The sequence below is a fragment of the Geospiza fortis genome, unplaced genomic scaffold, assembly GCF_000277835.1.
Source record: "Geospiza fortis unplaced genomic scaffold, GeoFor_1.0 scaffold194, whole genome shotgun sequence".
In the NCBI taxonomy this organism is placed as follows: Eukaryota; Metazoa; Chordata; class Aves; order Passeriformes; family Thraupidae; genus Geospiza; species Geospiza fortis.
The window spans coordinates 6,539,091-6,553,227 of NW_005054322.1; the positions used below are offsets into that span (position 1 = coordinate 6,539,091).

Consider the following 14,137-nt stretch of genomic DNA (forward strand, 5'->3'; position numbering starts at 1 on the left):
ACAGTGTGTACTAGTAAATGGCTTTAGAAGCCAGAATATTCACAGAGGTGACTGTCTATGTAAGAAAATACTGAAAGAAAATGTATTTTTCAAACACATGATACTTGCTGAGACATTTTTCTAAATCAGGGTACAGAAACAGTCCTGAAGGATCCGGGTGAGACCCAGTGGTGAAGCTACATGCCTCAAGTTTAAGTCCCTTCAGCAAACTCATTTTAAAGGATCCCAAGACTTCCTAAATAGGAAGATTTTTCCCAGCTTAATTTTAACTTTAAAAATCAAAAACTAGACCAGACAGGAAAAATTTTTTATAGGTATCTCCTAAAATAGAAAATGCATGTACATGTTTCACTGTTCACTGAAATTAGAACTGTGTGTATACAAATGAAGTTAAAATGTAGGTTCAACACCCATGAAAGAAAATTTGAATACACAGACATGGCTATGACTGATAACTTGTTCAGAAATTATTTGTACAGAATGTCCCAGGAGAGAATGGTGATTATCAGACAACGGAGAAATGCATCATTTTCTATGAGCAAAACATTACCATTGAATTATTTTTTGAGTGAAGGAAATCCAGAAGGATTTCCTAAACAAACAGTAAGAAAAAATGTTCACTGTTTCCCAATTTCCTCCATAGTGAAAGGCCCTGAATGACTCTTAAAACTGGGGTTTTAACCCAGGAAGCTGGAAGAGAGAAGGTAGGATAACTCTCCTTCTTGAGATACCCTTCAGACTCCATAAACTACAAGAGAAATTTCCACAACCAGCTCAGTCTGTATCTTAGGAAACCAATGCCATTCAAAGTCTGAGATTTTTAAGAATCAATAGAAGCTAAATCCTTGGATTTTCATTTCACTAAGAAACAGGCTTGACTTGGTCTACAAATATTTCTCATTGCTATGACTCTCAAAAGAGATCCTAAAACTTTGTTTAGTGTTTGCCATGTCCTTATTTTGGGGACTTCTAAAATATTTTCAACAGTATACTTGGAAATTACTTGAAATTTGTCTAACGCTGGAAAGAAAAAACAAAACCCAACCCAAAAACAAAACCAAAAGAACAATCAAGCAAAACAAAAACCAGTGAAGGAGATGTGGATTTTGTTGATAGGGTAGGGTTCAGGTTTCCCAGGGCTAACTAAAATCATTCTGTCAAAACTCAAAATGAGACTAATATCTTTAATTTCCTGAAGGGTAAGTCTTTCCCATACATAGTATATCTTTTCTTTGGAGAAGTGAAACCCTAAGAATGAGAGCCTGGAATGAAGAGTTGGCCAAGTACCCAGTGCTTCAGGGTATATATAAGCAGAGTGTCTCAGTTATACTGCAGAACAGATGCCCCATGTCCTTATAGTTTTCCATTTCCAGGCTACCTAGGTACACTTTACATTTTCTGGAATGTGTCTGCGGCCGAAGAATTCCTTACAAGTTTCTTGAGCCATTTTCCTTCCCAAAATGAGACACTATGAGAAATATGACCCAGTGCAAAGAATAAAAAAATCGAGTGCGTATGGCCACTGAACCACAGCCCACATAAATCAACACTGTAACATTTTACAATCGTTTTTTCTCTTGGTTGAAATATTTGAAACATTCTTTTCTTTCAGAGTTCAAGATTTTTCATTTGACAGAGAAAGCTATGTTCCCACCACTTTCATCCTGTTCCTCATATTGCAGTTTTATTTCAACTTACTTGATCATTTCTAAGTGTCAGCTTTGGTATTTTACCGATGCCACAGATGATTTTTCAGGGACCTGACTCCTGGAACTACAAGAATTCCTCAGCATTTTAGCACTTCTGTATGAAAAATGAAGTTTCTGAGTCACAGATTATTAGACAAAAGTATGATCTGATTGTGTCCAAACAAACTGAAAGACAGAAGAGGAATTTCATAAAACTCTGGGAAGTGATGTATGAATGCTGGCTTGATGTGTATTTCTGCAGTTTCTTCTCAAGGGCATAATTTCAATATTATCTAAATTAGCTTAGAATTAATTTTATCAGTGGAAAACAAGAAGTTACCTACAAGAGTTATGACCCATTTCTGGATCTATTGGGCAAGAGAAGTCAAATCCTGTGGTGGGTACTTTACTAATGAATATTACATTTCCTTTTTGAAAGAGACAGTTCTCAGATTGTTGGCTAATTAATGACATCTGTAAAATGTGTTTTTCTAATTAGTGACTAAATTTAGACTATGGTTCCTCAGAGCACGTCTGCTGCATAATAATATCCCTTTAAATGATGGCTTTGTCCCATGCCTAGTTGTGCTGTGATTATCAAGTAAGAATAAAACTCTTCTGGCAGGTGTTTTTGTTTCATGACGAAGAGTTGATAGCTTTGTGAATTGAAGTACTTTTTTATGGTCCCATAACTCATTCAAACCTACACTGCAGGATGACTTTGTGGTTGTGCACACACAGAAAAATGGAGATAAATTCTTGCGATGCCCTTGCTTCACCAATTCTGCAATTAAACCACATGCTGTTGAGAAGCAGGAACACACTGAAATTAATAGACCCACCTGCAAGGCTCTCCGTGTGGTGCTGCTCAGTCAGCACCTTAGACAGTATCAGGGATCTGAAGGAATGAACACACATTAAATATGACATTTCAAAGTAATACAATCCATTATGGAAGACAGTGCTTGCTTTGGAGAGAACTTGACAGAAAATGAAGTGATCAAAGGTGCTTTGATATGTCTAATTTTGGCCTACACAGCTGAGTTCTTCTGTGGCTGATGGAGGTGATGAGAATAGTGTTCTCTTTTGCATCTTCCTGAGGGAGGGATCAACAAATATAACAGCTTATGCAGGTGACACAGTGATAAAGCATTTTTTTCTCTATTCCTAGCTCAAATTAAATGGAAGAACAAATAGTTGTAGACTGGGAAGTAAATCTAACTGAATGCTCTTTGCTTTGGTTCCGAGCACTGAAATTTTCTAAGATTTATAAGAGAATTAGCATTACCTTTCAAATTTTGACCCTTCAGCAGACTAATTGCCAGTAGGTCTTTCAGTAGACTCTGCAGTTTTGCTATTTGCTCCCAGGAAAATATGTGACATTCTATATTCTCACAGCACAGATGTGCTTAACTGGGAAGGGACTTTTACATCGGTAAGAAGCAATTTATGTATGTGTTATATTTGCAGTGTTTCTGTGAAGCCTTGTAACAGAATTATATTGTCTCTGCCAACAATTAAGGCTAGTAATAATTCTATTGTATGGATGCCTCTTACAAAGTATGCAATAGAATTTTGAGTTAAATTGGCCTAATACACAGATGTTTAAAAGTACCAGTTGAAATTTAAAATCTCAATGAAAAAACAAGCCATTTTATACTACAGAGTCTTAATGCCTAATGTTCTTCCAAGGTTTAATAACTTAAATGTCTTCAGCAACTTCCATAACTCAGCACTAAACATTTGCAAATCAAGCAGCAGATACCCACCATGGGAATGATCAGTTAAAGGTGATAGGGTAGGGGAATGGCATCAGTCCAGATTCCCTATGAGTGCTTTTTAAAATCTTTGAAATAATTTGAGATATTTCCAAATGCTTACCAAATTTTTGTTAGTGTGTTCTTCACAATGATCGAGGAGATAACTGATGATGCTATTAACAACTTGCTGTTCAGATGAAAAATCCGTGAATGTGCAAACTAGTTGGACTCCTAAATCTATCCACAGCACCCTGAGGCCATCCCAAGGGCAGGGACAGTGGGAGAGATAAAATAAGGCAAGGCTCAGGAAGCCACATGGAGGGACTCTTGGCTACAGCCCACACAGTTCATATCCCAGGCTCTGCAAGCATCCCCTCTGCCAAAACACTTCTCTGAGGAAATTGGGGTTGTGAGAGAGCCCTAGAAGGGCAGAAAGCCAGAAATAAAAATTTCACGGCCATTTCTTGGCTCTGTTCTTGTGTTCTAGCTCCTTCCCTGAGCTAACTTAAGACAGGACTGCTTTTAACAGATGAATAACTTGTTTACTGGGACCTGGGTTAGTGGAGATATAGACCTGTGACTGTTACGTGGAATTGTTCATCCTGTGAAGTTATATTCCCTCAGCCAGCTATTTTCAACAAATATTTTCTTTTTTTTTATGAAGAGCCAAAAAGAAAAATTATTTGGCTCATGTTAATTTTGTCCCTTCCTAGACTCTGTTTCTTTTATCTGTGAAAAGACTGAGGATGGAAGATGATCAGATACTGCCTTTCAGGTACTTTTTGGTCTTTTTCCTTAAGACATTACTGAATCAATGAGTCAGTTTTCAGTTGAATACCTTCTGGAAGAGGTTTCAGAATCAGAAGTAGTCTTCTGAATGACTGCATCAACATGTAACATAATGCTATTCCCCACCTTACTTCAGAGCTTCAATGTGCTTTTACTGCTTAATTATTCTACTTTCGCTCTCAAACCTCTCTCATGCCAGGAAGTTTGCTAGCACAATTTTGGTGGCAGATTGCTTTCCTTTAGCTCATATAGTGCTCTGCCCTTGTTCCACATCTCCAGAAAATCCTTACCTTCTCTTTTGTTGTTATCTCCTCTCTCAGAATCATCAGTGTTGCAATTTCTCCCTGGGGTTATTGCTAGTTTTCAACCCTTCACATCCTAGAAAACACTGCTGTTCACAGGCTGCACCTCAGTCCTCTCTAACCTTGAGCAATAAGGAGCTTTTGGGGCTGTAGCTCCTCAGTCAGGAGAGCAACATGCATGGAAATCACTGAGGCAGACTTTTGGAGGTCTCTGGTCAGAGAAGGCCAGGGATTGTGGACTGCTGAGGTGCAGTTCAGTTTTTAATGGTGTAACTCATTTGACTTCAGCACTTAAAGGCCATGCATAAAAAACTGCAAGTGATCTACTACCTTGGGAAATATCTATTTTATATTCCAAATGAAAAATTAGTTTTAAAAATCTATGACGATATGACTGAACACATCCAGGCCTCACACAAACCTCTTTTCTTATTAGACAAACCCTTTCCTCTATCCAAATCCACAAAGGGATTTCATTTAGGCTTCTTCCCTGTTACAGTTCAAAAGGGACGGAAACAAATTAGTCTTCTCTGCCTGCTTAAGACCCATTCGTGACCATTTTTATTGGTATCAATTATTACTCTTCAGTCAGTTGAGGACCCTATGATGTACAGGGTGCCAACTGCAGCCTCCCAGGAGGGCAATGCTTCTCAGTGGAAAGGCCAAAACCCAGCCTGACAGCCAGGATAAGTGCGTACGGTGGGTTGTCCTTGGCAGGACATCATGTGCCCACCAAGCCACTCTATCACTTCAACTGCTCAATCGGACCAAGAGAGGAAAAAACAAAAAATCAAAAACTCATGAGTTGAGACAGAAAAAGGGAGGTCACTTACTGATTACAGTTATGGGCAAAACAGACTCAGTTTGGGGAAATTAATTTAATTTATTGCAAATAAAATAAAGCAGAGCACTGCAAAATAAGAACAAACCTAAAAACACCTTCCCCCCATCCCTCCCTTCTTCCTAGGCTCCCAACTCATCTACCTCCTTCTCATGAGCAGTGCAGGGATATGCAGGAATTAAGCCTGTGTTTAGTTCATAACACTTTGTCTCTGATGTTCCTTCCTACTCACACTCTTGCCCAGTTCCAGCATGGGGTTTTACCCACAGAAGACAATCCTTCATGAACTTCTCCAACATGGGTCTTTCCCATGGGCTGCAGTCCTTCATGAACTGCTGCTGTGCAGGTCCCTTTCAAATGGTGTATCCTTCAGAGACAGGGAAATCTCTGGACTGGTGCCTGGAGCACTCCTCTAATTCACTGAGTGTTCTCACTTCAGTGTCTGTGCACAGCCATTTCTCTCACATTTGCTCACTCGTCTCTTCCATAATTTTTTACCCTTTATTACACGTTTTTTATACTAAGAATTATGTATACTTTATTTACAATAATTTTCCAGTACCTATCACCTATGTTAGGCAGTCTGTCTCTATTCTAAACTAATGCAGAAGTGTCACTACCACAGCAGAAGATGGAGGACAAGAAGAAGAAGAAGAAAGACAGGGCACGCCCAGATTCCTCCATCTTGCCTCTTGAGCCCCCATTCTAAAAACCCCAAAATTCTACTTTTTCACCCTGTGACAAATTAACTACCATTCTACTCAAACTCTTGTGGCTTGTAAATCCTCACACAAAGTTGGTAGTTTATTCCATGGGCTAAAATTGAAGGCACGGGTGTTTTTGACTCCATGTCAAGGTCTCTGAGCCCCTTGCCAGGGTCTCAAATCACCCAGACAGCCAAAGGAATGTCCTGGGTCCCGACATCTCCCCGTCTTTTTTGGACCAAGAACACCTCTTTTGCAGCCCTGTTCATGGCCCGTTGCATGCACTGAAAAAGGCATGGCAAAAGGAGCAGAAGAATTAAAAGCCCCACTAAAATGTAAAAAGCTGTTTTCAAAAGTTCCACGATGGTGAAAACAAGAGTCCTTTCAGCAATTGTGCTGGAACCTGGAGGGATGGTTTGCTTGACACCTTGGTGTATTTGCACCAAGAGGACGCATATCTATAAATGATATGATTTGGGATGACATCTATTGTTTTATTCTTTGTTTGTGTCACTTCTGAAAAACCGAATTTTATACAAAAATTTATTTTTGTTGAACCAAGAATTTCCAGTTCATGAGGTTCAAAAGGAGACACAGGAAGAAACTGTAACCAAACACGCCATCCATCCACAGGATTTGAGATGACCTACGAGACCTTTGGAGGGATGTTCTTTGGAATTGGTCACTCATTCACTGGCAAGCCTATCAAGCATGTCGAAAATGGTTTCCTCGGCCTTGAATGTGTCAAACAGATGCTGTCCAACCCTGCTACATTGGCCAAAGCTTCCCAAACATTTTCTTTTGGTTCAATCATAGGCAAATCTGAGAAGCTTTGCAATGTAATGACACCCAAGCCCCAAAAGAAACCCCAAGTCCTTGAACTCCTTATATGTTGATTGAAGAGATGTTCACGGCCTCGTCATCTGCTTCCATCTGTGTGCTTGCCTCTTTGTTTCCAGGATCCGTGTCTGCTTGCATCTGGGTCCAGTAGGGCTTCATGTGTCTTGCTGACATCCACTTTGGTTTCCTGTGGAAACACAAGTGAAACCCTTGCCCCAAGTAATTAGTTTGAAAGAACCTTCAATTTGTCCTGTGTCTGGATTTCAGACCAAAACTAAAGGATTCTCCCTTAATTTTGCCTGTGTGCTCTTGGAAAAATGTCTGATAATTGGTGGAGTGGGCTCCGAAAAAGAGCTGTTTAAAAAATTCAACACATACAAAGCTTTGTTCAACTGCATGTGAAGTGTTGCTTCTGCCTCCCCCCTTTTTTGTTTATCCAAAAGAGATTTCAGGGTATGATGTGTTCTTTCAATGATTGCTTGACCTGTGGGAGAGTGGGGGATACCAAAGGTATGTCTGACACCCCACTTTTTCAGAAATTTGTCAAACACTTTCCCTATATAAGTTGGACTGTTGTCTGTTTTTATTTCTTGTCGCACCCCTAATGGCGCAAAAGCTTGCAAAAAATGTCGACAGGCATCTTGTATGGTTTGTCCTGTGTGTAAGGATGCAAAAATTGTAAAGTATCAACTGAGACATTAATATTTTTGAGTTTCCCAAAAGATGGATATTTTGTGACATCAGTTTGCCACAACTGGAGACTCTGCAATCCTCTCAGATTGACTGCTCCTGTGGATGCAGGTGGTTGTACAAGCTGACAGTCTGGGCAAGCACTAATGATTTCCCTTGCTTGGCTTTTTGAGATGTGAAAGGATTCCATCAATGCCTGTGCATTTTGATGAAAAAATGCATGACTCAATCTTGCCTACTCAAAAATGTCTGCTAAAGTTTGTGAAATGGACATGGTTAATTTGTCTGCATGGGCATTCCCTTCTGCTAGAAATCCTGGAAGAGAAGAATGTACTCTGATGTGGGCAACAAAATATTTGTGTTTCCTGTTTTCCAGAAATGTTCTCATACATGCTAAGTATGAATATAAAATGTCATTGTTTGTCTCTTTTAAAAGTGATTCTTCCAATTGTTTGACTACATTCGCAACATATGCTGAATCTGTGATCAAATTGAGGGGTTGCTGGAACAATTGAAAAACTCTGACCGCTGCTGCCAACTCCACAATTTGTGGTGAACCTTGCACTATCTTTATGTCTGAGTCCCAATCTCCTGTAACCAAATTTTGCCACGTGATTACTGATTTGTGAGTCTTCCCTGAACCATCAGTAAATACCGTCATCCTGTCCAATGGTTCCTCACTTTTTTAGGCTTTTCCCGAAAACTTATTTTTGCTTTCAGCAACCTATGGCTTGGAAAATGAATTGTGCAAACACCGGGATACCCTAACAATGCAATTACCAATTATTTTTATTTCTGCATTGCCCAGTCAAAATATTGTTTTTTCAGTGGTAAATAAATTGTTGAAAAATCTTTGCCTGACATTGTCAGCAACCTGATCCTTGCTTTCATAATAATTTGAGATGCCATCTTCAGGTCCATGAGGATTGTCTTTGGAGACCTGTAAGATAAAAAAATCCCCTCTGTGATTAAGAGAGGGTCTCTTTGAGATGAATCCCATTGAAAAATCAGGCCATGAAACTGTATTTTTTCCCCCAACACTGCCAACTGGAAGGGCAGTGATTCCACAAAACTGTGTGCCTTTTTCTGATGAATGATCTCTGCAACTTTGTCAAGTTCTTTTTGTGCTTCAGGTGCGAGAGTTCTGGGAGATTAAATGTTATTGTCCCCTCTCAAAAGATCAAGCAATGATGGGATATCATCATTTGTGATCCCCAAGATTGGTCTCATCCAGCTGATTTCTCCTAGAAGCTGTTGCAGGTCATGCAAATTGCTGGCTTTTGAGCATACTTCCATTTTCTGCAGTCTTATTGTTCACTCTGAGATCTTCCACCCCAGGTATTTCCATGGTGTGATCCCCTGAATTTTAAAAACGCTGATTCCGCAGATTGCTTTGCTGAGGGGGTCTGCTTGACATTCCATTTTTGCACTTCTGCAATCACACAGTCACGGGCTTCTTGCAGCTCCTGTTGTGTTGGTGCTGTGATGAGCAAATCATCCATGTAATGAATGATTTTTGCCCCCGGGCTTTTTTTCCGTGCCGGAGACAAAGCTCGTGCCACATACCATTGGCAGATAGTCGGCGAGTTCTTCAGGCCTTGTGGAAGAGCCACCCAATGGTACCTTGGCAGAGGCTCCTCCCTGTTGATGCTTGGGACAGAGAATGCAAGTCAAGGAGCATCATCTGGATGAAGCGGGATGCTGAAGAAACAATCCTTGAGATCAATGATCACAAGTGGCCAACCTCTTGGAATCATTGAGAGAGAATGTAGTCCCAGTTGAAGTGGTCCCATGTTCTCGATGACCTCGTTGATTTTTCTGAGATCATGCAGCAGTCTCCATGAACCTGAGGTTTTCTTCTGAATGACGAACACTGGAGAATTCCATGGGCTCTTTGTTGATTTGATGTGTCCCTTTTGCAGTTGTTCTTTGACCAGGCTCTTCAGACCACTCAATTTCTTTCGTTCAAGGGGACGCTGATTCACCCAGACAGGATTGTCTGTTTTCCAAGTCAGTTTCAGAGTTGTGAGTGCCACAGTGACCCCCACTAAAAATCCACTTCCAATTTCTTACCCCGTTGTGCTAAAAGGTCCCTTCCCCATACAGTGATGGGCTTTTGCACAATGAAAGGATGAATGATTGCTGTTTTGTCTCCTGGTCCTGTGACAACAACTGTGTTCTCACTCTGCAGACACAGGGAACTCCCCCGTGTGCCTGTGAGAGAACGCAAGGGTGCAACCAACTTCCATTCCTGGGGCCAAAAGATGTACGATATGACTGTGACATTGGCCCCTGTGTTGAGTATCCCTCTGATGGTGATTGACTTTTTGCCACAGATCAATTGACAGGTGACGGTGGGTTGATCCCGACCTATGTGTTTTATCCAGGAAGCGTGTTGCTGATCAAACACTGGCATGACTTGTTCCACTGCATGTGGTGGCAAAGCAATAGCTTTGCTACCGGGGTATTTTCTGGAACAGTCAGTGGTGGTAGAAGAGCTTTGGCTAGAACTGTCAGCTCTTCACTATGATTTGCCGAGATGATCGAGGGGTAAGTGACAAGTCCGAGGATACTTCTTCTGTCCTTACCAATTATTAAAAAGTCTTGTCTCTTGTGTGAAGTTCCAGTGACACCGGTGGGTATCACTGTGTGGCTCTCATCCATGAAGCACGTCAGTTTGGAAGCTGCCAGGGTACACTGTTCTCCTGGTGGCAGCATCTCTGGGTCTCTGGGGATTCTGCAGATTGCTTTGCTGAGGGGGTCTGCTTGATGTTCCCCGATGATTTTTCTGTCTGGTCTTGTGTAATTGCCATAACTTGTGTCATCACGTGCTGGTGATGCATGCTCTTTTTTGAGTTTCCTGGATGCGGTAGAGGTTTTCCGTCTGCATCTGTCTGAGAGCGGCGCTCACTTGCGATGTGTTTTCCTCTCCTGCACCTTGGACAAATGTCCAATGGCTTTTCAGTCCTTGGCATCTGTGGGCAGTTTCCCTTAAAGTGTCCAAATGCCCCACATGTATAACATTGACCTCCAGGATAAGTGCTGTTCTTTTCAAAGTTCGCCAAAACCTTTTCTAATCTTTCATTTTGCGCTTGGAACATTTTCTCTATCTGTTCCTCCAACTGTCCCTCTAACTGTTCCCCCAACCATTCCTCCACAATGGATGCAACGTGTTGAGGAGTTCCCACCTTCCTGCACGCTTCCACCATCTCCGCCAGAGAGGCCTGATGTCGCAATGCACTGATGACTCGTTTGCACTCCTAGTTTGCATTAGCAAATGCAAGGCTCTTGAGTAGATGTGGTTTCACTGCCTCATCAGTCACTTGTCGATCCACTGCTTGCATGAGAAGATCTGTGAATGAAGAGAAAGACTCTGAAGGACCTTGCCTGATGTCCGTGTAAATGGTGTCTTGAACTCCTGCTGGTGCAATTTTTAGAATTGCCTTTCGCGCTGCTTCTTTGATGTTGCTCAACACCTCTCGTGGAAGTCTCGTTGCTTGCTGCACTGGGTTGTCCTCAGGAGGATGACCTGCCAACTGTGCCATGGTGAGGTTTGCATTTTTTCCGCCCTGATATCTGGCTCTCAGCTCACCAAGAGCTCTTCTCCATCTCATGTCCCACATGAGGACTTGCATGTCTGTAAGGATCATTGACGCAAGACATCTGAGACCATATGGTGTTAAGTCATATATATTGAAAGTGAGTTTTAAAAGCTGTTTAAAACATGAAGATCCCAGTCCATTATCTCTGATGGCCTTTGCTAGATCTTTGACTACTTTGTGATTTATTTGTTCCCGTCTTCGTTTTTGGCCCTGCACATCATAATTCACTGGCACCAAGAAGTCTCCTGTGCCACATAATAAATTTCTTTCTTTAGCTAATTTCATCCTAATATCTGCCCAATCTGTCATTGAAATTGTTTGTGATGTGTGTACCTGTATCTCCATGGGCACTTGCTTGTAATGTGAAGTCATCTATTGTGGCTGTTGCCATGGTGCAGCCTCTCCCATCTTGGGACTCACCAGCATCAGTGGCATCTGCACCCCCTGCTGAGCTGTGGCCATTGTCCTTGATCCTGGATGGTGAACAGGGATTTGAAATTCCCGCGCTGCTTGCAAATTCTGTGAAGATGAAGACCCAGCATTCATAAATGAAAGAGGAATATTTGCTGTTGAAGAAAAAACACGACTCCCTTGCATTGACTGAAAAATCTAATTGGTTTTTGAGTGCCCCACATAGTATCTGCTGTATTTGCAAAAGATCTCTAATCTGAGATTTTGACTGAGGCGGGACTGTACGGGCTGCTGAGTTCAGCTGCTCTGATCCCCACTGAGATTCACCTCCCCTGGTTCCATGCAGACGCCCACAACCGGTGCATGTGGTTTCCGCCTTGCCGGTGCCTGTGACGTGTCTACTAAACAGGAATAAACCTTCCCCACTCTGACTTCTGTGTTTTGCCATCACTGGCACTGTGCATGTTGCTGCTGCATATTTGGCTCCCGCAATTCTGCGCCCCATCCCAGCTGGCCCGGTCCTGCTTGAGCATTCCCCGGATGGCTGCTGATCGCTCGCCATTGCAGTTGCGCGAGTTGTTCCCTTCATGTGCGTCTTTGGCACCGCCCCACATGCAACCACCGCTCCCGTGCTTCCCGTCGCTCCCGTGGCCCTGCCGGCTGCCCCTGCTGCCGCCCCATGCTGCTGCTGGCTGTCCGGTGCCACCGTGTTGTGGCTCTGCCAGTCGCCGAAAGGCAGCTCCCCCTCCCCTTCAGGCCCCATCATCTTGTCCTTACCCCTCCCCACCTGTCCCGCTGCCGCTTCTGCAGTGAGGGTCCGCTTTGGCTTTCTCAATTTGGGATAACAAGCCTCGAAATAGGTGAAATCCCAATCTTCCTCCTCACTGGGGAAAATGGCTAGTTTCAGCTTTCCTGGGACTGGTAGAGATGTGTCTGTGTCTGAGGACCCTGAAGATTCTGGGGATTCTGGGGACCCATGCGACCCTGGGGACCATGGAGGTGATGGCAATTCCTCCCGCTCCCCTTCGATGGGAGTAATTTCTGCTTCCCCTGGGTCAGTAGGGATGACTGCTGCCTGCTGATGGCAGGGTGACTTCCCTCCCTCAACCCCTGTAGGAGTCTGTGTTGCCTGCTGCTGACCAGCAGCCTTCCTGCTGTTTCGCGGAATTGCCTCCAGCACTACCCTTGCTGAAGGTAAAAGCTTCGCTGCCCTTTTATCTTTTCTCGTGGCCAAATGATAAAGGTGTCTGTTGATCTGTTCCCAAAAGCTTGGCTCAAACAACAAACGGCACTCAGAGTGTGGATAATTACACTGCACCCATAGCAAAAGATCCCTAAGTTCCTTCTCAGCAGTTTCCACAGGATATGTGGCTGCCATGCCCTGTAGGGCTCACAAGATGTTGAGCTGCTCCTGGGAGTATGTTACCCCCATGTTCTCAATTTTGATGGTTCTTGCCAAAAGCTGAATTGTCTGCAAGGTCGGTCCAGAGGTTGCCCTGGTCGCTGGCCAGCAGCTCACAAGTGAGCATTCCCAGGCACCTTGGTCGTCCTCTTTTCTGGTTCGAGCTTGAAGAGACTTGTCTCGTCAGAGGTCAAGTTTTTCGTTCTGGAATTTTGCTCCAGTGGTGTGCCTCTTCTCGGCTGGGATTCAGCGTCTGATGTCTGGTGGCGTGGCTGCTCGCCAAGTGCCCACCCAGGGATGCCAGGTCTTGGAATCTCTGCTGGTCAGGATGACCCCAAGATGTGTTAGAAAGCCTCTTTTCCCAACCCATCCATTGAAGGAGTGAGGATTCTTCAGCTGTGATTTTCACGGTTGTTAATTTTCTCTTATCTAATACATTCTTTCTCTGGCCTGCTGAGGTCCGTTCACCATGTCAGTCCGAGGCACACTGCCCCCCTTGGGCTGGTGTCAACATTTTCAGGGCTACCTGAAACAGAGGCCAAACAAAATTAAGAGAATAAAAGCTGGTATATTTCGGGCAGATGAAGCACCCCCAGGGGCTACATCCAAAATGGATGATGGTTCATGAATTTTCACGCTTTTATAAGCTTGATCCATTTGCATATTGGGGTTTAATTTTACAATTACAGCTTCAGGTAATGAAGACATTTTACCCCCAGTTTGCTCCACCCTAACTCACTTTTGTTTATACTTCTCAGGGCCTGAGACAGTAAGGTGTCCTTGATTCCTAGGCCTAGAGAGGAATTGTTTTGTCTGATCAAAATGTGAAGACATTAGCTAGCACTGTATATGGAGTTTAGAGCTATACACTAAAGAATGACAGGATTACAAATACATGAAAATGTACAAGCTAAAATTCTAAGGCATCAGTGGAAGAAATCCATTCCAGAGTTTTTGTCCTTAAATTGTCTCAAACCAAGACAATTTGCCTCCCAACTTCCGGGACACGAAAGACAAATTGGAAAAAATAACAATTTTGTCCTGAACATTTTGTGTTGGGTTCAGAACTCACTGGTCACCATGCTGCCTGGTTTAATCATGGGGCTGT

At 42.8% G+C, this 14,137-nt stretch overlaps 1 protein-coding gene across 1 annotated transcript; it reads right to left on the reverse strand.

Annotated features, from left to right (window-relative positions):
• Positions 1-6,969: 6,969 nt before the first annotated feature.
• Positions 6,970-10,030, reverse strand: LOC106631809 (endogenous retrovirus group K member 6 Pro protein-like). Its single transcript, XM_014306914.1, has 4 exons — positions 9,719-10,030; positions 9,181-9,264; positions 8,472-8,554; positions 6,970-7,111 (listed from the first exon to the last, which is right to left on the reverse strand). The coding sequence occupies exons 1-4, from the start codon at positions 10,028-10,030 to the stop codon at positions 6,970-6,972; spliced, it is 621 nt and encodes a 206-aa protein (XP_014162389.1).
• Between the last annotated feature and the right edge of the window lie 4,107 nt (positions 10,031-14,137).

What these genes read in the sequence shown, in the direction of transcription:
- LOC106631809 (XM_014306914.1), bottom strand. Translation starts at nt 10,030, where the DNA reads ATGCCAGTGTTTGATCAGCAACACGCTTCCTGGATAAAACACATAGGT. An exon ending in TCGCCGACTATCTGCCAATG is followed by an intron (nt 8,555 to 9,180) that starts GTATGTGGCACG and finishes TTTATCTTACAG; the next exon opens with GTCTCCAAAGACAATCCTCA. An exon ending in CAGGTTGCTGACAATGTCAG is followed by an intron (nt 7,112 to 8,471) that starts GCAAAGATTTTT and finishes GTGTTTCCACAG; the next exon opens with GAAACCAAAGTGGATGTCAG.